Genomic DNA, 21,498 nt, shown 5'->3' on the forward strand with positions numbered 1-21,498 from the left:
AAGAGAACAGGCGGTGATTTTTGTGGTGGTGGCTCTGTGTTGAGCAGGATGTGGTTTATTTTCCAGCCCAGAGAGGTATCATCAAGTTCTGGGATGAATTTGGCTATTTATCAGCAAACTGGAACCAGCCTCCGTCTAGTGAACTGCGCTACAAGCGGAGGAGAGCCATGGAGATCCCCACCACAATTCAGTGCGGTGCGTCTGACCCAGCTGCTTCTCCCTGGGGAAGGGGGGGACACTCCTGGCTGCAGATGGGGACAGTTAAATGCTTAGGAGATGCTTTGGGATGGACTGCCATTCGCTTCCTAGGGCCCATCTCCTCTGCAGTTCGCCTTTGTCTGCACTCAGTGGTGCTCTGTGACATCCTGGCATGAGGCTGCTTTCCTGCACCGTTCACTAACTGATCTTCAGGTGCCCTGAGAGAGCAGGGCGGCTACGGCCAGTAGCAGTGTTTGGGAGCAGGCTTACAAATATCGTGTGAGCTGGAACTCACCAAAGGTACCCATCCCAGCACCAGAATAAGATCTGAAACATCCTCACAGGCAATGGGAAGTGGCCGAGGAATTTGTACCCTGATGCACTGGCCTGCACTGTATCAGCACAGTGGAAACATTTTACCTTGGAATTTAGTGGAAGTCCTCTTCTGGGCACCTCTAACAGCTCTGGCTAAGCTGTTGTTAGAGTAACAGGAAGTTCAACATCATCACTTTGTCACCTGGTGGAGGGACACCAAACTCCCTTATTTTCTCCCTGGACTTGAGGATGTGGTTGTAGGAAGGAATCTAAGGCCTGTGGAATTCTTGTGGAATTTTTTTTAGGCTCTGTTGGTGGTTGTCTCTTGATAGTTGTCTTGGTCTTTTCAAGGTTCTTCTTGAAGGAAGGAGGGGCTTGATATCCTTCCAGAGCCTGATTTAAAGATGCTTGGATTTTCTTGGCAGAACTTGATTTTGTGAAGTTGTTGGTTTCCTGGTAGGCCAGCAATACTCTGGAAGACAAATTTGTGTTCCTGGTTCATCAAGAATTGAATAGTTTTTTTTTTTTGGGTTTTTTTTTTTTTTTTTTGTTGTTGTTGTTTTGTTTTGTTTTTTTTGTTTTTTGTTTTGTTTTTTGGGGTTTTTTTTGTAGTGGATAAGTCTCTTATTTATGTTACTTTGATATCATTAAGAGACAGCCTGATTGCTGGGCTGAGTTGTGATGTCAGGACTGGCTGTTCAATTCAGTTTGTATGTGTCATTGTTGCAGCAGGACTGGGAGGTCCTCTGGTGTTGGTTGATGCCAGGCCTCATTGCATTCTTGTTAGGGTTGTCTTTGAGGGTTTCGTTCAAGTGTTTGGGAGCTCAGGGAAAGAATTGACTCAATATATTCTGTGACTGTCTCACAGGTCTTTTTGGCCACTAAAAGTGTTGTCGGATACACTTTGGTGTCATCCTTGGGCGATAATTGGGCTATGGGAAAAAATAATGTGTCTCAGCCTGTGTGCTTCTGACTTGCAAAGTGTCTGTCTAACAGATGTCTGTCTGAAGTGGCGGACTCTCCCGTTCCAGCTGAGCTCAGTGGAGAAGAACTACCCTGACAGCTGGGTGTGCTCCATGAACCCTGATCCTGGACAAGACAGGTAAGAACCAGTTCATATTAAGACTTCTGCAGGGTGCCTTATCTGCACATTTGTAGCTTTTTTCTGGTCGTCTGTTCTTTTAAAACAGTTGGAAGGATTCTGTACCTTTAAACTGTGCTCTCAGTCTGTGGAAAGGCAGCAATGGCAATTGTACAGGGAGCTGAATGCTGGGTGAGCATTTGCTATGTGCAAATTGCAGAGGACATCCTCAGCAAGTGATAGGTGACACCAAACTGGGAGGAGCAGGTAACAAACCAGGCAGTCATAGATCCATCCAGAGGGACCTGCAGGTTGGACAAATGAGCCAGCAGAAACCTATCCTGACATTCAATCAAGAGAATGCAAAGTCCTGTCCTTGAGGAGGACAGCCCAAGCAGTGGTGTGTGCTGTCCATCCCAGAGCTGAGCAGGCTCAGAGCCTTAATGTATACAAACATCTAAAGGCAGGATGCAAAGAGGATGGAGCCTGGCTCTTCCCAGTGGTGCCTGTGGCAGGATCAGACACTGTGGGCCCAAACTGGAATGCTGGAGGGTCCCTCTGCACGTCAGAAACAGGTTTTTCCCTGTGAGGGTGACCAAATCCTGGCCTAGGTTGCTCAGGGGGATTGTGCAGTCTCCATCCTTGGAAATATTCCAGGATGTGGTCCTGGGTTCCTGGTGCTAGGTGGCTCTGCCTCATCAGGGTGGAACCAAATAGACCCCAGAGATGCCTCTAGCCTGTCAACCAGTGATATGGTGAAATTTAGAGCCTTGGTGAATTTTCTGCACTGGCACTAGAAATACTATTGTAGGTTTGGATTATATTAATTTTGCCATGGGCAGAATAGATGGCAGTTGAAGAACTGTCATAGTGCAGGCTGGGAGTTAGGTGAGTTTGGGGGGGCGCTTTGCAGTTGTCTTTATTGTCCTATTGGTCCCACCTATCAGAGACCAAACTGCAGCAATTCCACTTGGTTGGGTGAGCCCAGGAGGGACATTTTGCGTGCTTGAGGGAGCAGCACAATGGTTCACTTTCATGTATTACAGTTCCAAAATGTAGGTAGAATCTAGTCGTTTATTTGAGTGAAGAAAATGATTGCTCTAGGCTGCTTTTCTGTGGAGAGCAGCACTGCTGGAAGCCAGTTTTTGTCTGTATTGTGCAAGGAAGGGAAGCTGCTCCACTGTAACTCAAGGTCCCTTGGCTCAGGGTTTAAAGACAAAGGGGATGAACCAGGCAGTAGCTTTTGATTGGAATAAAAAATTTAACATCAGTGGCCAAAAATTTTGCAGAATATTGATGCTATTTCGAAGTATTGACTTTCTGTCTTCTTCCTTTTGGTACCTCCCAGTGGAAAAATACCTGCGCTCACTTCCTTGTTTGCTCCATATGTATGTAGAGCTCCTGCTGTAGAACTCTGAGGAGTGTGGCAGTTATGAGGGTGTTCCTGGACAAAATGCTGGGGCAGGGCTGAGCCTGGAACCTTAGAAGGGGCTGCCACATCCCCAGCCCTTCAGGTGGAAGCAGTAGTGATGCTAGGAAGATACTGCTTGTAGACACACATGAGCACAGACAGATTGTGTATGTACACACATTCAGCCTCACAGATAGCAGAGGTGCGTATGTGCAGCCCTCCTACAGACTGCACCAGCAGCTTCATCCTTTTCCCTCTTGGCTCATCAGGATTAAGGGCCACTAGTGGAAATACTCATGTCCATATCTGGCCTCCAGATCCCATGCCTCTGGTTACAGGCCTGCAGTCCCAAGGGGTGAGGTGTACAGACCTCCTTCTATGATTACACATATCACACACACACTACAGACCTCCCAGTGTCTCACACTGGGCATCTCTCTGTCTTGATTGAATCGGGATCTTTGTTCTTCCCAGGTGCTTTCTGCCTAGAGACACCCACAGCTCCACCTATACCCCTATATCCATCTCTATCAGCTGGGCAGGACTCACCTGTGCCTCCAGTAATCAGCTCCTGCAGGTCACCCTTAGACATCCCTTCCCCTGCTCCCAGGTAGCCTCCTGGTTGGCTCCTCTGGCCTGATGTTCCTGTGGCTCATGTTCATTCACTTGTCTGTAGTCACAGCACCTGGTGGCACTCAGGCACATGGGTCACTGTCACCAGTGGTTCCGCTCCAGCTGCTGGCACGTGCACTCCAGGTGCACACTCGGAACAGAGTCCCTCACCTAGGAAGGAGGGCGATGTGGAGGTTAGTACACAGAGGTGTACTGACCAACCAAAGGTATATGTACAACTGGCCCTTGTTATAGTCTATTTTTCCCATGCTTGTTCTTTCCAAATAATCTCAGTTCTTTATTTACTTTTTGTTCCTCCTGTTGGTACAAAAGATGTTTCAGAGGGCTGCCCCCATTGACCAGACACGGGGGCTGAGGTGGCTGTAGGGCATTTCTGCCAGGACCCCAAATGGGGTGTCTGTTCCTCTGAACAGACTTGCATTCCACAATTCCCGAGAAGCCAAATTCACATCCCCTGAGCTGCCTTTAGGCCTCTGGGCTTGTGGAAATGGACCCTAGATGGGCTGGTAGCTTCTGGGAGGGATGTTACTCAGGTTCCCTCACCTACCATTATATTTGTGCACTTCTGTCTGCAGATGGGGTCTTTATGGTATCACCTACCAGGAACCTGATTTATCGATGAAAGAATTTAAATTTTTTGTTTGCAATACTTTGAAAACTGGGGATGTGTGAGGGTGGCTGGCTGCATTTCACAAGAGAACATGTTGAGGTGCTGTTTGGAGTGAGTCCGAGTGCCTTCGCAGTGCATGCTGTGCCATCCTACATCCCCTATGCAGGAAGCTGGGAAAGAGCAGGTGGTGCACCTGGCATGAGTGAGCCAAACTTCTGGTCATTTTAGCTTCAAAAGGGATCTCAGGAGTCTTACTCTGGAAGAATAACTCCAGGAAATTTTTTTATTAAGTAGGCTTACATGTGCTTTCCAGCAGCAAGTGGAGTTGTGTCCTTTACATGAAGCAGAAGTTGCTCCACCATTTCTCTGGCTTTTGGCTGGGGCCAATTCCAAGTGCTGCATTGTTGGGTCCTTTTGCAGGCTTTGGACACCTTCACATCTGTGTCCTGACCATTCCAGGTATTTTTAATGTCTGAAGTATGACAGGATTTGAGAAGCACATGAGTGGCGTCCTCAAGCTTGTGTACTGTGAGAGTCTGTGCAGGGTCTCATCCAGTCAAATTGGAAATGAAGCAATGTCAGAGCAATGTCAGGTCTTGAGACTCTACTGGCATCAGAGATCGTATGGTAGTTTTGGCTGCCTCAGCACAGTGTCCACTGTTGGTGCTGAGCTGTTCCCCACTCTTCTGGTTTGTCCAGCTACACTTCAGTGGCTGCTCATGGTATGGTGTTCCAGATCATGGGAGCTGAATGCCCTTCTCAGTCTCTGTCATGGGAAACAGTCACTCCCTCCAGTGCCAGTGTCTGTGTTGTGGTCAGCACCAGGTGCCACCATTTCTCACTTTGTTACAGAGAAGGCAGCGTCCCTGTTTCACTCTATGAAATAGTGTCAGACTTGCTTGCCTCTATTCTGCTATCTGATATCCAGTGGGATCCTAAATGTCGTTTGAATGGGGGGCTAAAGGACCAGCTGAAGATGACTTTGTGTCTCAAAGCTCCTTGACCACCACCAGAGTTTTGGTTTTAATCCATTCTGACTACCAAGATAATTCCTTTGTTCTGATTTGCTGCCTCCAGTGATGCAATCTCTGGGTTTGGATGCCATGAGTTGTCTGAATTTCTCTTGTTGCAGAATTCAAGGTACTTTCATCCTTTACTGTGCTGTAAGACACAGTTTGGCAATGCTTCCAGCCTTGCCATGGGCTGAAAGACATATTTCTGTGCTGGGAAACCTGTGTATGGTGCCATTTGTTCAACTTAATCTTTGAGAACTGCAGATTTTGTGTCAGGCAGTCATTTTGCAGTGGTGACACACACTTCCAAGGAAGCCAAGGAGGTAACCACTCTATGGAAAACAGTGCAGCTTCACGTCGGAAAAGGCTGATGGAGGAACTGCTACTTTTGCTCCTTCTCACTCACAAAGCTGATCAGTGTGTGTCTGGTAGATAGAGATCTTGATAAAATCATCTCTCCTCAGCTTTTTGGAGCTTTGAGTGTTGTACAGTGAGAGCCGGGTTCTCTCTTTACTAATAAGACTCACATATGCAGGTTACCAGCTTGGCTCCTGTGCAGTGAGATCTGCTGGATCTCTTGTGTTGTAAAAGGGCTGTCTGCTGCTTTCCTGGCTCAAAACCATTCTTCCATGACTTTACCCTAGTAGGGTTGATCTGGTCTGTCTTTCCATGACTCCGTTTGATGATAGGAGATGAGCCTGGGCTCAGTCCTCTCTTCCGCCTCTGGCAATGCTCTTGAGGGCCTGCTGCTCAGCCAGCACTTTGAAGGTGATGCCAGTCCACTTGAGAGAGTACTTCCTATCTCTGTTTTCCTTCTCTCTCAAGGACTCTTCCAGGATTCTGCACCTGAGAGGACCTGGGAGAGTAGGATGCTCACCACAGTTGTAGGTCATAGGCTGAACAGGGTGGAAAAAGCTAATAGCTACAGGATATTGCAAAGGTCACTGCCTGGCCTTGAGTGGCAAGGCAGAAGGCATCTGAGACTGGAAGGCTTTTGGTAACATCTTAGTCATGGGTCTCTGGTACTGTGTTTTCCTTTCTGAAGGGAAAAAAGTCTGTAGAAAGAAGAACTGATATGAAGGAATAAGCTGATAAGAAGGAAAATTGCTGAAAAAGTCTGGAGTACAGATACAGTACAGAAGGTATCACAACTGTCACAGTTCCTGGGCTCCAAATTGACGAATCCCAGCATAAATGCCCTTTTATTAACAACTGTTTTTGATCCTTAATTAATATCTGTTTTCCAAGATGAAGACTTTTGATGGCTGCTTTTGAGATTGTGGGTACTGCAGAAAGGTAAATGGCTTTCCTGTTGCATCTGGAATAGGATGTTGAGATAATCCTGCATGAGATGATACAGGTTCTGCTGTCCTAGTTAAGGTTTTCTTGCATTCCCTCCATGCTAGATGTGAGGCTGCAGAGCTGAAGCAGAAGGTACCACTGGGAACTCTAAAAAAAGACTTGAAATCAAATGAGGAAAAGCAGAAACAACTGACAGAGAAAATCCGCCAGCAGCAGAAAAAGCTGGAAGCTCTGCAGGTGAGTCTAGAGGTCTCCAGCTTAGCAGAGCAGTTGTGATGGACATCCCTGTGCAAAGAGCTGCTGCTGAGTCTGAAACCATCTATGCTCCTTCATGGAGCTGAGGCTGTTCTAATAACAGAAATTGACCATCTCAGCTTGCATTTCATTTTCTGTTGGGAAAATGGACATGACAGCTGAAGGGATGTCTCTTGAAGGACACAAACTGCACCATATAATTACTGGTTTTAGCCTAGAAAACTGCTGGGATGGTTTCAGGCAGCCTCTGGCAGCTTGTAAACATGACCTTTGTTTGTTTGTTTTTTTTTTTTTTTTTTGTAGAAAACCACTTCAATTCGGTCTCCAGCTGACTTAAAGAAACTGCCTCTGGAAGTGACCACATGGCCTTCAAGGGAGGTAAATGGAATCCTGCTGTAGGCTTTTACTCTTTTGTGCTTCCTTAGCTGTTCTGAATAGCATTTCCCCACTCTTCTACCCTTCTTCTCCTTCTAACCTCCTTTGTTTCAGCACACCCAAGCTCAGCGCCCGCGATCTCCTCCTTTGCCTGATATAATCAAGAATGCTCCCAGCAGACCACCAGGATCTTCACCTCCTCCCAAGTCCTGCAGTCAGCTGAAAAAGACCTCTTCAGATCGTCCAAATACCAGCCCTGCCAAGCTAGGCAGCATGCCCTTCAAGGAGGAGGCCAGCACTTCCAGGACACACCATCACACTGTTACAGCTGGGAAGTCTAACAGCACTTTAAAAACTCTTGCCAAACCAGGTGCAAGCATGAAGTCCCTCTCTGGCCTGCAAAGCCCCAAAAGCCCACGTGAGACACCCAATCCAAAAGCTGCCAAAGTACCAGCAGTAAGGAAATCTGCCTCTGGCAGATGTTTACAGGTAAGAATCAATGGGATGAAACCCCTCAGCTCGTCACACACTGTCCTGCTCAGCCTGTCTGCTCTGTCTTGTGGTATATGCACTGTGGAGGCTGCACAGGACAAGAGAACTCTTACTTTACTCTTGGCTTAGGGTGCCATTTACACCCCTTGAGAAGACTGGTCTTATCTCTTTCCTGTTACACCAAAACTTTCCAGAACAGCTAATTAACTATCAAATTAAATACTGGATGTTGGGCTTTTTTTTATTTTTTAACTTAGCTGTAAGAAAGTTTTGGTTGGATGCAGGCTGGAATTAATAGCTAGAGCTTGTTTGCTTCTTTCAGGCCTCCAGCACGCGAAAGAGGGCCTTGAACATCCCAGAGGATGGGTCTGAGGAGGAGGGGGAGCCCAAAAAGGAGAGGACAAAACGAGGAAAACTTTTGGCAGCGAAAGAAGAGAAGGATTCCAATGAGGTGGTGGTGGAGGTGAGAGTGTGCTGGTTTTCCCAGCAGAAGGTATTAGGTGTTTATAATCTTGATGGGAGGCCACTAATGCGAGCTCTCTCTGCTCCCAGCTCACAGACAGTGCTGGAGAGGAAGAGTTGTTGGAACTGAAGAAAGCACAGAAAGGTGAGAAATGAGCCCTTGGGCTGCCACCAGTATCTGACAGAATTGTCGCACCAGTTAAACGTGTGATTTTAGTAATGAGATTTTAAAATAAGAAATAGTGTAAATTTGAATTCCAAACCCCAAGATTATTCTAACTTGCATGAAACATTTTGGCTGTGCGCCCTTTGATTAGACCAGAGGCAACTGCGGCGTGGAAAGTTCTGTGATTAATGGCTGTGGCACATTGACAGGGGTGGAGCTAGGCTGCAGGGTGTAGTTGATGGCATGTCCACCCTTCCTGAGTGGATCACACAGCCATGTCAGCTGGAAAATGCTCAGGACTGTATGCTCCACTGCTGTGAGAGAAGAGGGGCTGGGGGACTCCAGGCAAGGTGATAGCCGGGGTGCTACTACACCATCTGCCAGAGCAGGGCATCTTTTCAGCATGCTTCCAGGGAGCTGTCTGTAAAGTGGCCCACTAGGGACATGTGGCGAATTGTCCTAGAGCCCACTGTGAGACTCTAAGGTCCATGTCAAACAGCTTGGAGTACAAGAGAAACCTTACATCTGGAATCATCAACTCATTTCCATGCATTTCATGTTTCTCAGCAGGAGCTGACCTGTGTGCTCATTGTGTTTTGATGGTGTCTGTACTGTTTGAGGGCATTGCCCTGCTGAGGTGCCTGAATCTCTAGAGCTCCTGTAGAATGTGCTTTCCAGCAGCTGAATGTTTGCAAACACCTTTGCTTCCCCCTCACAGATAAGGGGCTGCACGTGGAGGTGCGTGTGAACAAGGAATGGTTCACAGGCCGTGTAACGGCTGTGGAAAGGGTCAGGCACACGATCCGCTGGAAGGTGAAGTTCGATTATGTCCCTACAGACACCACACCAAGGGATCGCTGGTAACTATCTCAAGCTGCTGGATTTTGGAGGCTTGTTTTGGTTTTGGGAGGAAGGGCCTATTTTATTGCCATAGATGCTGAAGACAAATATGCTGCTGTCGTGTCAGAAAACATATGAGGTCAGGACTGTCCAGGGCTTCATAAGGAATGGGTATGACAGACTCCATCAGTCTGTCACTGCTGCCTAACCTCGAGGCAGCTGTTGTGTATCTAGAGGTCTGTGTGACACTTGGCTACAGGTTCTGATGAAATTGTGTTTCAGGTATGTCCAATCTAGAAAAAAATTCCTGACATTGCCCTTTAATACTTTTTCTCAGGGTCGAGAAGGGCAGTGAGGATGTAAGGCTTATGAAGCCTCCCTCTCCTGAGTACCAGGCTCCAGACACACAGCAGGAAGAGGAGGTGGTCATGGCTGAACCTTCTACCTCAGATTGCATCAGAATCGAGCCTGACACCACTGGTCCCAGCAGCAGCCAAGAAACAGTTGACTTGCTAGTCCAGATCCTTCGGTGGGTTCACCACAGACCTTGTGAGCTCTGCAGTCTGATTGCTTCAGTCTGGTAAACTCCCAACTCTGCCTTTGTGTTTTGTTTTCCTGCACAGGAATTGTTTGCGGTACTTCTTGCCTCCAAATTTTCCAATCTCCAAGAATGAGCTGAGTTCCATGAGCTCAGAAGGGTTGTTGGCATTTCCCTTGGTGAGTTCAGTACTTCTAGAAAAGTAAGTTTGTGTCTTTCCCTACACATACTCCATTCTTACGGCAAATGTGTGTCTTGCTAATGCAAGAGTGCAGTCTTGAAAAGGTAATTTCCATCCTTGGCAGACTAATATAGCTGAGGAAAAGAATGAGAGCTCAGAGAGATGCTTTGAATCTTTTAACAGTTGTCTGAGGATTTTTCTAATTACCATGCATCTGTGCATCTGTGTGGGAATGCTGTTGGCTGCAACTATCTTAAATTCTTAACCATTGCTGTTAAACTTCTCAAAAAGAGAGACCAGGTTTAAGGTTCGTTAGATGTTCATAGAAGCAGGAGATAGACATATCTCTTGTTTTGCTCACAGCCTTATAACTGATCTGGAGACAATCTTAAAAATTAAAAATAATAAATAATTACCCCCAGATTCACAGAATATTCTGCATTGGAAGGAAGCCACAAGGATCATCGAGTCCAGCTCTTCGAGTCTAAATCACAACGTTAGTGTGGATTCAGTCCCCTTTATAGGCCATTTACTTCAGTGTGAGAGAACATGGAAGCCAGCCCCTTCCCATTTTCCCAGGAGAGTAGGTTTACTGCCAGTGAGTCAGCTGCTCACCTTAAGACTTTTGACCTCTGTTTATTTGAACACAGGACCAGGTGGGACTGAGCTTCCACCAGCAGCCTGGTACTGGGAGGACCAGTGCTGGCTGGAATTCAGGGCAAGGGAACTGGCCTCTCTGACTTTTTCCTTTTCCAGTATACCACCGAGACCTTTCCAAGGAGGCACATGTAAAAAGCTGCCTGCAGATGACTACATGACCAAAGCCAGTTAGTTCTCTTTTGTAGTTCCACACTTGGAGTGTGTGTATTGGCAATCTCTCTCTTGTCTCCCCCGCCTTCTGATAACTCAGACATCTGCTGGTATTTGCTGGAGTTGCCACTCCTGCTTGTTCCACAGGATACCTTGGTTGTGTCTGGGGTTTTTGGTGCTGTCCCTACCTTGCAGTGAGAGGCTGTGTTGTCTGCGTGATCTGTACCACAGATATTCACAGTGTACAGGGGATGTCAGGCCTTGCCTGCAGCATACCTGTGGGTTCAGGCTTTTTAAACTACACTTAATCTACATTCAAGCAGCTTTGGGGGCATTTCTGGTATTGGAAGAATGTGAAAAGCTGTGTGAATTTCGTCCGGGCTGGTGTAGGCAAATCACATGTAAGTATGAGTGTGGGCAGGGCGTGCAGAGGCAGGATTTGATCATGGGGGCCAGGAGTTTGGATCTTCTACAGCCTGTGAGTGCTCATGTTTTTGTGATGCTTGATGCTTTCTCTCTTAGGGGATAACTGTTGTGTTTTGTCTACTACAGAAAGAATATTTTAAGCAGTATGAGGTGGGTCTGCAGAACCTGTGCAATTCATATCAGACACGTGCCGATGCCCGAGCCAAAGCCTGCGAGGAAAACCTGCGGAACTCAGAGAGGAAGCTGAGGGAAACAGAGGAAAAACTGCAGAAGTTGAGGACTAATATCATGGCCCTTTTGCAGAAAGTGCAGGAGGTGCGTGAGGAGGAGTAGCAAACCCTGAGCTGCCTCAGTGTAGCCACCTGGCTCTTCCCCACCAGGTTCAAGTGTTTCAGTCCAGAGTCTCATTGGGCTCCAGCTTCCTCAGCTGGGAACAGCTTGGGCTGTTCACTACCCACCTTTGGGATGCAGGCCTGGGTGTTAATTCTCACAAGTGATTCCTAATGGTTTGTATATAATGCACAGCTTCTGTTTGTTCTCTGCCATGAGACTGCTTGAGAATTTCCCCAGGCATAGGCAGTGCCCAGCAGGGAATTTTTGTCCCATTCTTGGGCAGATTCTGAACTCCACATCTAGAAATGCAAACCTTTAAACAAACAATAAACAATAAACAAAAAAAGTCTTGTGGTAAAATTGATATATTAGTTATACTATTAAATTAAAATAGAAAATACATAATTAAAACATTTAAATAAACTAACTTTAAATTATAAAGCTGCTTTAATAAAACCAGGATCAACCTGGAAAGGCTAGGCTACTGAAAGCATCTGGAAGCAGTTGCTCTCTGTTAGAAAATCTAAAAGAACCCCAATGAAACCTGCCTCGACTGAAATCAGTACAGCAAATCAATCTCTTGAGTGCGTTCTTTGAGCATCACGTGCTGATGGGTTTCCAGTGTTTTCTTTCAGATGCTGACAGTGAAATCTGGGGGTGCTGCCACTGCAGCAGCTGGAGGGTGCTGAAGGTTGGGGCATAGAGACTGAGCAGGCCAGATGTAACAGAGGATGCTAAGCTGCTCTAGCTCCTCTTGTCTTGCACTGTTCTTCAGGATTCACTTCTCACATGTGTTCCTTGTTGCTTTGGTTTCAGGACATTGATATTAATACAGATGATGAACTGGATGCATATATTGAGGACTTGATCATGAAAGGAGACTGAGCAGCTCCAGTACAAGTCCTGGAGAGGTGCAGAAGAGCTGGCTGCTGCAAAGGGTGATGTGGATCTCTGTGCAAGTAGTCTGGGGCAGCTGATGAGAAGAGTTTTTTAGACAGTGCTCATATTGGTGTACAACTTGTTCCTGTGACTGTACATGAGAAACATTCCTGCTGTTGGCAGGAAAATTTTTAACTTTGTAGTTCTCTGAATCTCTTCCTTTTGTTTATAAATATTTATTTTGAAAGAAATGGGAACTGTGCCTGATAAGATGGGTGTTTTTACTGATGTAGGAGTGTGAGTACCCCTTTTGCAACTTGAGTATATTCATATGCTAAACGTGGGAGCTCAGAGCACTGTGCTTGGCTTACTGGTTCTCCAGTAAGAACCTGGCAGCAATTAAAAAATAAGCCTTGAGTTGTAGCAGAGTGGTTTAGGATTTTTTTGTGGAAGATACTGAAGCTGGGCTAGAGAAAGCCAAGCCATGAATTGGAGCTACAGAAAGGAGATGTCCCTGTATGAGTGTGAGCAGAAGGGATGGAACCTCGGTAGAACTCAGAAATTTGGCACTGGCACCTGCAGTGAGCTTCCTGAACAGCAGGTCACTGCAAGTAGGTGTAACTGCCAGCATGGTAACAGCTAAGAGGGTAAAGGTCCTTCTAGAAAAGCATCACCTCCTAGACTGCTCACGGTGGGCTGTGGGCTGGAGTTCCGGTTCTCTGCTTGCAGTCACTTTATCACTCAGTTCCACTGCTGTTTCTTTGAGACATAATTACAGCATCAGAAGGACTCCTCGACTGCCTGACAATAAAGTGACCCCTGTTCTATTGTCAGCCCCTCAGGTTTGTGTTGCTTGGATCAGTTTGCTCTACCAGGTAATTTTATTATTAGAGTTTTCTAATTATTAGAGAGAGGCTATTTGGAGCCTTCAGAGTTCTACACCACTGATTGGCATCTGGCCCTCTGCCTGCAGCAAGGAAAACACCTGTCCCTTAATCCTTCAGCTGCAGCCAGCTCCTGGTAGGCCACTTGCAGACAAGGGGACTTGGTCAGAGTTTGTCAGCTGGCCAGCAGCTTCTTGGGCCTGCTAGGACAAAGTGTCTGTGGACTCATGCTCAGAAACTGGAGCCCCTTGCAGGCCAGATAGTTGGAGAAACATGGTGTGAGCAAGAGGTACCTACTATCAGGGAGATCAGGTGGAGTGGACCCTTGGGGTCCCCCATGAAGACCAGGGCTTGTATATCTGTTCCTCCTGAAGAGCAGGTAACCTGGCAAACACTGCACCCAGCTTGGTCTACCTGCTGCCAGGTCCCACCCTGAGCAGGAGACGAGAGGCAAACCCACCTCCTCACCTTTCTGAAGAGCCCATGCCCCCTACAAGGCCCCTCTCCCCATCCCAGCCCCCATGGTCCCAGCACAGGCCCAGTTGTCAGACAGCTTCATCACCAGGCCTAGACCACTCAGTCCAGGTGGGAACAGAGGTATTTATTTATTTTGTATCCACAGGTGAGCAGCCTCCCAGCTGCATCCTCGGCAGCCACTGCTGCAGCCACAGCTTCAGCCTTGACCCCTTACATGCTGGACCAGCACTTGGAGCTGAGGTGAAAGGGAGAGAGAGATGTCCAATCAAACAGACAGGCAGAAGGCAGAGAATTTCTGCAGGATTGGCTCAGGCCACCTGGGATCAGATCACGTCAAGGCATCCATGGAGATGTGCTGGCGATTTCCCAGCCCATGAGAAGGTCCCTGGTGCAGCTGAGGCAAAGCCAGGTTGGGCTTGGATGTACCATACAGGTGTCCCTCCTCAGGACAAGGTGTTGTAGGGTAGGACTCTGCCAGTGAAAGACATGCTCCCAGGTTTGGGGAGGGGACAGCATGCCATCAAGGTCCCTCTGTCTTCAACATGGACTTTACTGTCCCACATGGGAAGCCTGCTGGATGTCCCGCTGGGTGTCAGGGGAGTGTCAGGCAGCCCAAAGGTGGCCTTCAGATCCCGCTCCTGTCCCTTGGAGCTACCTCAGCAGTGGGGAAATCCATCCCTTTGGAGTTACCTGCAGAACTGCCTCTGCTGCTCCTGCCGTCGCCGGTTGTTCTCAGCCAAGAACATGAAGATGTTCCTCCGTGTCTGATGTGGCTCCAGCCCACAGAGCACCTGGATGGCTCGTGGGGAAAGGTGTCTGCAACAACAGGGAATCCTCATCCCAGAGCTACCATCTGCCTCTCCCTTCTCCCCAACCTGTACCCACACAGTCCCACATCCATCCACCTGGTCCCACATTCACTGACCTGGTCCCAGGCTGGAATCTCTCTGACATTTTCTCTGTGGGGAGGGGGGTTCCAGCCCTCCCCCACCTCCCAGTGACCCCCTTTCTTGGGAGCTGGGATGGACGGTGGGGTGCCCAAGCACCTCGAATGCCGAATACCTGTCAAGGAGAGGACACTCAACAAACCAGACGTGTCTCTTCCCAGAGGACTCCTGCAAACGTGGGAGCCAGGAGACTTGGCACCTCACCATGGCTGACAGCTGCTCTTGTCCCCCAGAGCTCTCCCTTGGGAGACATGTAGGTACAGGGAACCTGTACCTGTACCTGGGTGTCCCCCCAACTGGACCCCAGGGACACCCATCTCTTCGAGTCCTAAGAGTCCCCTTGAAGCCCCAGGACACCCTATCCCCATCTCTCTCAATCTGGGTCCCTAGAGACTCCCATCTCCTGGGGTCCTAAGAGTCCTCCCAGTCCTCAGGGACTACCCCCAAACTAGCCCACAGGGGCCCAAAAGCCCCCTGGGACACCCTAAACCCTCTAGAAACATCCAGCCCCTCTCCAAGGGACTTGTCCCATGCCTTAGTCCTTCATGGTCCCCCCTGACATCCAATTCCACCCCCTGTGCCCCTGACCCAGGGAGGTTCTATGGGCAAGCAGGGTGACCTGACACAGCAGTTCTCTTCCCCTACCTGCGGCATCTGCTGGTCCTCCCCAGCAGCCCAGGCTTCCCATGCTGCCCATTCCACCTTCTGTTCTCTCCAGTGTGAATTCCCATGTTCCCATTCTGCAGACAGCTGCCAGACCCCCTGGAGGTGTCAGGCATGATTAGCCTCAGCTTTCGAGAGGCTTCCTTCAGGTCTGATCCATCTGGGACATACCTGCAGTGCTCTCTGGCAGTCCTCAGAAGCCAGGAGTGTGATGTCAGGTCTGGCTGAAGGAGCTAACTCCTTCCCACCTACCTCCCTCATCCTCAGAGAGCTGCAGAAATACCAGCAGCCATCAGCATGAGTGTGCAGCAGATAGGGAACCTGTTTCCCTTGGGGCCAAAACTCCACAGGTGTTCAGAAGGGGGGAGCCAATGCAGTTCCTGTGGACCTTCCTGAGTTGCTACACAGTCCAAGTGTCTGAGGAGGATTTCACCCAGGATCCCTCCAATCTGATCCCACAAGAGTTTCACCTGGCAGGTGGCTTTGGCCCTGGCTCTTGCTGCCTCATGCCCGGCCTCTGGTATGGCAGTATAGGGAGGGAAAAGTTTCCAGGATGTTCTTTTTCTCCTGGAAAAAGAGGAAGCTCTTGGGCGCAGCCTGTGAGGTTGTGTGGTAACAGGATGTGATTACCCCATGTACGTCAGGGCAGCAGGAACCCCTTCCATACCTGTTTTGACCAACTGTTTCTCTGCAGCCTTTGTAGGTTGAGTGGAAAAATCCTCAGAGACAGCGAGCTGAAACCTAGAATCACAGAATGACAACATCCTGAATTTGAAGCGACCCACAAGAATAAATGTGGCCAATTCCAGAAGCAAATGATGCCACAGGCTTGAGGAATGGCAGACCCCACACTCTGCAGGCAATGAAGGAACCAGACAATCATCAAGAAAATGCACTCACCTGGGGAACATGTGGGCCTGCACTCCCTGAACAGTGGCCACTCCATTATTGACACCAGAACCCAGCACATTCAGCCTCTGCTGAGTGACAGGGAGGTGTCAGATTTCCATGGAGGAAGCAGACCTGTTCTTCTGCCCCTATAGGATAAAAGCCACTTCTCCAAACTCCTCTTCCCAAACCTCATTTGTGAACATCGTGGAATCAATGAACCAATAAGATTGGAAGAACCCTTGGAGTTCTTCCAACAAGTCCAATCATGGCCATATCCACATGCCTTTTAAATCTCTCCAGGGATGATGAGGCCACCACTGCCCTGGGCAGCCTTTGTCAAGGGTGGACAACCTCTTACATGAAGAAATTTTCCCTAAAATCCCACCTAAACCTCTCCCGGTGCAATTTGTCTTTTTTTATCTGGGACAGCAGGCCTACCCCCACCTGGCTTCACCCTCCTTTCACGTAGATGCAGAGAGCAAAAAGGTCCCCCCTGAGTCTCCTTTTCCTCAGGCTCAGCCCCCACAGCTACTCCTCATAAGACTTGTGCTTCAGACCCTTTCCCAGCCTCTCTGGCCTTCTCTGGGCGTGCTCCAGCACTTCAATGTCCTCAGATTCGAGCTCACCGTGAGCAGCAGAGCCACCCAGGTGTCCTGACTCTCCAGTCCTGCAATGCAGCTGCAGTGGAACTGCATGCACAGGACATTGTCCTGGCAGGACAGGATACCAATATTCTCAAAGGCGAAGGCAGGGCGCTGCCTGTCCCTCAGCTGGAAGGAGTACAAAAGAATGGTCTCTTCCACACAGCCCCTCACCACGTCGGGTGGAAGGGAATTGGTCTGGGACAGCCACCAGTAATCCAGTGGCATGATCTCGATGTCACCTGCAAAGAGAAGTGCATTTTCACTACCACAGCTGAGCAAATGTTCGCATGAGACTCATGGCAAAATGCCAGACAGGTTTGGGGGTCAACCCAACTCTGTCCTCCAACTTTGGAGGTGGTTCCCCCCTCCCTCTAAGAGCAGAGGGCACACAGTCCCCCCAAATGTGGGCTTGGATCCCTTCTCACCAGGTATCATCACTGTTGGAAAAAGCAGCTCCTGTAGACAGGACATGTCCATGTCCAGCTGGAACACAGGTCTTCGAACCTCATACAGCTCTTCTTTGCCATGTATTTGCTCATGAACCACAGCAAAGGTCCCAAGACCTGGGACAAGAACACCCTACCCAGGAAGAAGACAAAACATTTTAGACAGCTGTTACCCAGACCCTTGAACCCAGGGGTTAAACTCAAGGTGCCTTTACTCTGACTGGTACAAAGGAGAAATCCCCACTAGCTATTCTCAAGAGATGAAAAATCACACAAAAGGCAGAAATACAGAAAATTAAAGAAACTTTGGCAAAGGAATAAATACTCTAACAAATTCAACATAAAACCACTTATCATCCCATTACTTAGTATCTATTTAGCATTTACCAAAAAGGTTCCATGAAAAGAGGATTAGAAGGAGAGACAGAGAGAGACAGAGACAGAAAGGGTACAGCAAAACACACATGTAGCTACCAGCTCCTGGGTTCCCCCCCAGAGTCCCAGGCAAGGCAGGGTCCACATGCTGGCTACCTTGTGGTCAGCCTGTTTAAAGCTCTTAGGCCTTTGTGGGCCTGTGCCCCAGGTGGGACTGCTGGTCACTCGCCAATAAGAGGGCAGGTTAGCACCAACCCCTAGGTGCCATCATTGACAGCCTGGCTGGGCACTGGGGGTGGGTCTGGGCACAGCTTCATCTACACAAAGCCTGGCCTGCCCCTCCCATCAGACACAAACTGGCATTACAAGTGCAAGGCATCTTGAGATGTTGTTCTAATCCAGTCTCTCACAAAAGGAAATGTGAAAATTGTGGGAAAAACTCATGTTCTCAATGTTTTTACTTTCCCTCTTCAAAATATTCACAAAAATTCCTTGGCTAAAGAAGATTGCAAGCAATTTCAGCCCAGGTAAAGATTCCCTGGGATGATCTTTGGCATGGACCCAGCAGGATCCTGTATCTCTCTGCTAGGTCTCTCTACCCTTGGCAGATCAGGGAACACTTAGAGGAGTTCTCTCGGAGTGGTGCCATAATGCTCAGGAAGAGGGACCACAGGGGTCCAGGACACCAGCCAACCTTCTCCAGCTTCATCTGTCCTAGGATGTAGGCAGACACAAAATCCCAGATGGCCACCACCTCTGGAAAGTACCAGAAAGAAGTGTCAGGTTGCACTCATGGCACTTCGTGGAGCTCTTGGAGTGATAGATGGGGCTGGCAAAGGGCCTGGACTGGACTGTGCCCCTGGTTCTGTCGCCTTCTACTCCCCAGGCAGGGCTGGGGCAAACCTGGGAGTGTGAAAAGGGCTCAGAACCAGGGCTATGGTCATCTAACCCCCAAAAGGAGATGGCAACCCAAAATCCAACTGGCTCCTGAGAGCCCAGTAGGAGCTGTCAGACTTCCCATAAGTGCCAGAAGCTTGAGAGAGGCTCCCAGAGAGCTTCCACAGCTCAGAAACTGGCCCTGGTAGAGGGATATGTTATACCCATGAGACTTTCAGAGCAGCCCCAGCCCTGTCCAACCCTCCTTCTGGCCCCTGGGGGGCTTGCAAAACCCTCACCTTTGATGGAGAGCTGCAGGAGTGTGGGGAACAAGCAACTCTGCTTCTTGCTGATGCGAATGGTGTAGCACCCCTCCATCTTGCTCCCCAAATTTCTCTCCAATCAGGCCCGGCCTGTCCTTGAGGGCCCTCCCATAAAAGCCTCCACACCCACCAGAACAACCCCCGACCCTGCTCGAGGCTACAGGCAACCCCCGGTTGTCACCATGGGGTCTCCCAGTGATGGGTGGGTGCCTTGTGATGTCAATGGCAGCCGGAGAGGTGCATTGTGATGTCAGCAGAAAGATGGCACCTTGGAGATGGGGAAGGGGGGCTGTGGAAGGAAGAGCCTGTCCTGGCCCAACACAGATGCCGCCAGGTAACAAGACGTGTCACTGCTGCTCTGTTGGGCTGAGTTCCTAGAGAAAATAATAGCTAATAACTGAAATAAACATATGAAATAAAAATTCCTTAATATTATATGATAAAAACAATGAAGAATCCATTTACTGGGATTTTTTTTTTTTTTTTGCTATGAAATGTGATGGATGAAGGGTTTTTATCCTGGCTCCCACTTACATTTTCAGGGGTCCTCTGGGAAGTTGCATCTGTAGATTGGACCCCTCCCTTCCTCCCTGCCTTCCTTCCTCCCAGCTCTCCAATGCAGGATGTCTGAAAATCAAGGTGAGTGTATCCTCCAGGGTTTGTAACAAACAGAGGTAACAGCATCACTGAATGGATAATCACAGCGGAGGGTAAAAAATAAACTCATTCATCTGCCTATGTTCCACAGCTTGTCAGTTACAATTATTGAACATGAAATTGTCTACTAGCTGGCCAGAGGATAAAAAATATTAATGAATTACAAGCACATAAATATCATTCTCCCAACATTCATGCTGTGGGATTTATGCTGTTACACTGAACACTCTGGACGTGTCTAAGCTCGTCTGCAGAGAAAAACTGAGTATTCTGGGGTTCATCAACACACTCTAATCTCCACAAATTCACAGAACAGATGAAAGGAGAAAAAATTCCCTCCTCAGGTACATAATTTTCAATAAGGCTTTACACAGGGCTGAGGGAATGCATTTTTTCCTGCAAAGGTGATCTGATTTGGGACTCTCCTGACCGTGTTCCAGCTCAGGGGTGGGACTGTGGGTGATGCAGCTGGGTCACATCTCCAGACAGTAGTTTAGCAACCTCACGCTCTGCGTTCCTAAGTTCTCCTCCAAGAGCTTGATAACACCTCTCTGATCAGCAAAACTATTCCCTAGAGAATCAGCCAAATCCAAGTTTACTAACGGGTACCTCTGTATGCAGGGATTTGGTACCTTGTCATTTGAAGACACTTCTGTCATCAGAGGCTCCTCATCCATGAAGAGATCCCATCAGCCTGATGCTCCTCCTGCTTCTGCTGCTGCTCCAGCTTTATTTCATTGTCCCGGCACAACAAGATGCTCAGCAGGTCCACACAGAGATCAACAAGCTGAGGACCCAAAGTTTTACCAAGCTATGAAAACAAAGACATGTTGGAAGTGAAGAGAAGAGGAGGATGGGAGCAGACGGGTAATTATACAACAGGAATAGGAGTTAACTAAGAACTACTTAGATTACAACCTCTTCTGGGGGAAGGAACCATTTCCCTATGTAGAAACCTGATTCTAAGAGAAGTCTCAGGTTGCCAAATAAATAGTGATAGAATTTCATTTATGCTGTGACATTTGGAGGTACACAGGCCAGTGAATTTTACTCTCTGCAAAGGCTTCCTGGGGAGACCCAGGAGCTGGATTAAAATCTCGAGGTTATTTGCACTCACACTGATCAGCAAGGTAACCCATGCAAAGTAAATCCAAAGCAAATTCTCAATAATAAGAACTGGCATTTGTTTACAAATTACATGCAGTTTTGTATGGTGCTGTGTAGGCTCAGAGACAAGTACAGGAAAAAAGAGCTACAGAACTGGAACCTAAGTTTGAACAGCTAAGTCATTTGTACCTTCTACATGAAAATAAATCAAACATAACCACAATATTATTACAATATTGCTCTTATACTGCTGAAGTTCTCCACTGTGGATTTCAGGTATAACAGCACATGCTTTACTCACAACAAAAGCTGGTCAGGTGGGAGCCAGAAAGCCAATTTTGTCTGAACACCACCTTCCAGTAGGGAATTGCTTCCTCTCTCATAGGCTCCCTTTAGCAAAGTGGTAAATACAGAATCCAGTGGCACAGCAGGTTCTTTGCTCACCTCCTCGTGATTTTTAAACTGTTTAAAGTGAAAAAAAAAGCATAAGAGAAAAACAATGATGAATATGAAACAAAAATCTCCTCAGCTCCCCATGTTTTGAGATGAGCTCTGAGCTGAACCCAGGTGAAGCTCCAGGAGCACAAGTGTGCAGTCCTGCTGGAACAGAGCTGTCCAGCAGTGCCCCCAGGGAATCTGTAGTGTTCCCTGCTGGCCTTGAGAAAAACTCACCAAACCCAGCCCAGGGGGCCTGTGATCCCCAACCCAGCCAGGGGCAACTCCAGGCACTCTGAACTGACACATATAATCTACAAAAGGAAAAAAAAGGATACAAAGTAGCCACCTACTCATTAGAACTGATTATCTCTTCTAGATATAGAAAGCCATCCACCCAAGTTTTCTTCTTTTGGCACACTCTGTCACAAATTATAACTGTGTTTGACAATG

General features: G+C 48.1%; 2 protein-coding genes and 1 long non-coding RNA gene across 12 annotated transcripts in view; 2 read left to right on the forward strand and 1 right to left on the reverse strand.

The window, feature by feature from the left end:
- MORC2 (MORC family CW-type zinc finger 2) overlaps window positions 1–13,176 on the forward strand; it is a 43,338-nt gene extending 30,162 nt beyond the window's left edge. For 4 of the 5 annotated variants that reach the window (XM_056504207.1, XM_056504208.1, XM_056504210.1 and 1 more), the window contains 12 exons: window positions 67–195; window positions 1,510–1,615; window positions 6,668–6,800; window positions 7,122–7,196; window positions 7,308–7,682; window positions 8,008–8,148; window positions 8,238–8,292; window positions 9,032–9,173; window positions 9,491–9,682; window positions 9,777–9,870; window positions 11,235–11,423; window positions 12,258–13,176. In XM_056504207.1, coding sequence (XP_056360182.1) covers window positions 67–195; window positions 1,510–1,615; window positions 6,668–6,800; window positions 7,122–7,196; window positions 7,308–7,682; window positions 8,008–8,148; window positions 8,238–8,292; window positions 9,032–9,173; window positions 9,491–9,682; window positions 9,777–9,870; window positions 11,235–11,423; window positions 12,258–12,326 — 1,700 coding nt within the window. In that variant the 3' untranslated portion in view covers window positions 12,327–13,176. Of the gene's footprint in view, window positions 1–66; window positions 196–1,509; window positions 1,616–6,667; window positions 6,801–7,121; window positions 7,197–7,307; window positions 7,683–8,007; window positions 8,149–8,237; window positions 8,293–9,031; window positions 9,174–9,490; window positions 9,683–9,776; window positions 9,894–11,234; window positions 11,424–12,257 lie in introns of those variants that run through there. The other variant, XM_056504209.1, reaches the window with a different exon arrangement.
- A 184-nt stretch (window positions 13,177–13,360) lies between these two features.
- On the reverse strand, window positions 13,361–19,400 carry LOC130259652 (coiled-coil domain-containing protein 81-like). Of its 6 annotated transcripts, none has more exons than XM_056504213.1 (12): window positions 18,823–19,400; window positions 18,342–18,403; window positions 17,252–17,405; window positions 16,809–17,065; window positions 16,192–16,268; window positions 15,959–16,032; window positions 15,762–15,858; window positions 15,463–15,562; window positions 15,274–15,390; window positions 14,607–14,743; window positions 14,372–14,497; window positions 13,361–13,916 (listed from the first exon to the last, which is right to left on the reverse strand). In XM_056504213.1, the coding sequence occupies exons 1-12, from the start codon at window positions 18,899–18,901 to the stop codon at window positions 13,892–13,894; spliced, it is 1,305 nt and encodes a 434-aa protein (XP_056360188.1). In that variant the 5' UTR covers window positions 18,902–19,400; the 3' UTR covers window positions 13,361–13,891. The 6 variants fall into 6 exon arrangements, with proteins under 6 accessions (XP_056360188.1, XP_056360187.1, XP_056360190.1 ...); XM_056504212.1 differs by having other exon boundaries at window positions 16,192–16,271; XM_056504215.1 differs by lacking the exon at window positions 15,274–15,390.
- A 51-nt stretch (window positions 19,401–19,451) lies between these two features.
- LOC130259654 (uncharacterized) lies at window positions 19,452–21,498 on the forward strand. The gene is made up of 2 exons (XR_008841680.1): window positions 19,452–19,485; window positions 20,125–21,498. It is a non-coding gene; the product is annotated as an uncharacterized LOC130259654 (long non-coding RNA).

The sequence above is a fragment of the Oenanthe melanoleuca genome, chromosome 15 (genome assembly GCF_029582105.1).
Source record: "Oenanthe melanoleuca isolate GR-GAL-2019-014 chromosome 15, OMel1.0, whole genome shotgun sequence".
Classification (NCBI taxonomy): Eukaryota; Metazoa; Chordata; class Aves; order Passeriformes; family Muscicapidae; genus Oenanthe; species Oenanthe melanoleuca.

Excerpts from the sequence above, each read along its gene's own strand:
- LOC130259652 (XM_056504212.1), bottom strand. The coding sequence starts at position 18,901 with ATGGAGGGGTGCTACACCATTCGCATCAGCAAGAAGCAGAGTTGCTTG. Across the intron at positions 16,033-16,191 it reads CAGGCCCACATGTTCCCCAG|GTTTCAGCTCGCTGTCTCTG; the intron begins GTGAGTGCATTT and ends CTGTGATTCTAG. Across the intron at positions 13,917-14,371 it reads CAGCAGAGGCAGTTCTGCAG|CTCCAAGTGCTGGTCCAGCA; the intron begins GTAACTCCAAAG and ends CTTTCACCTCAG.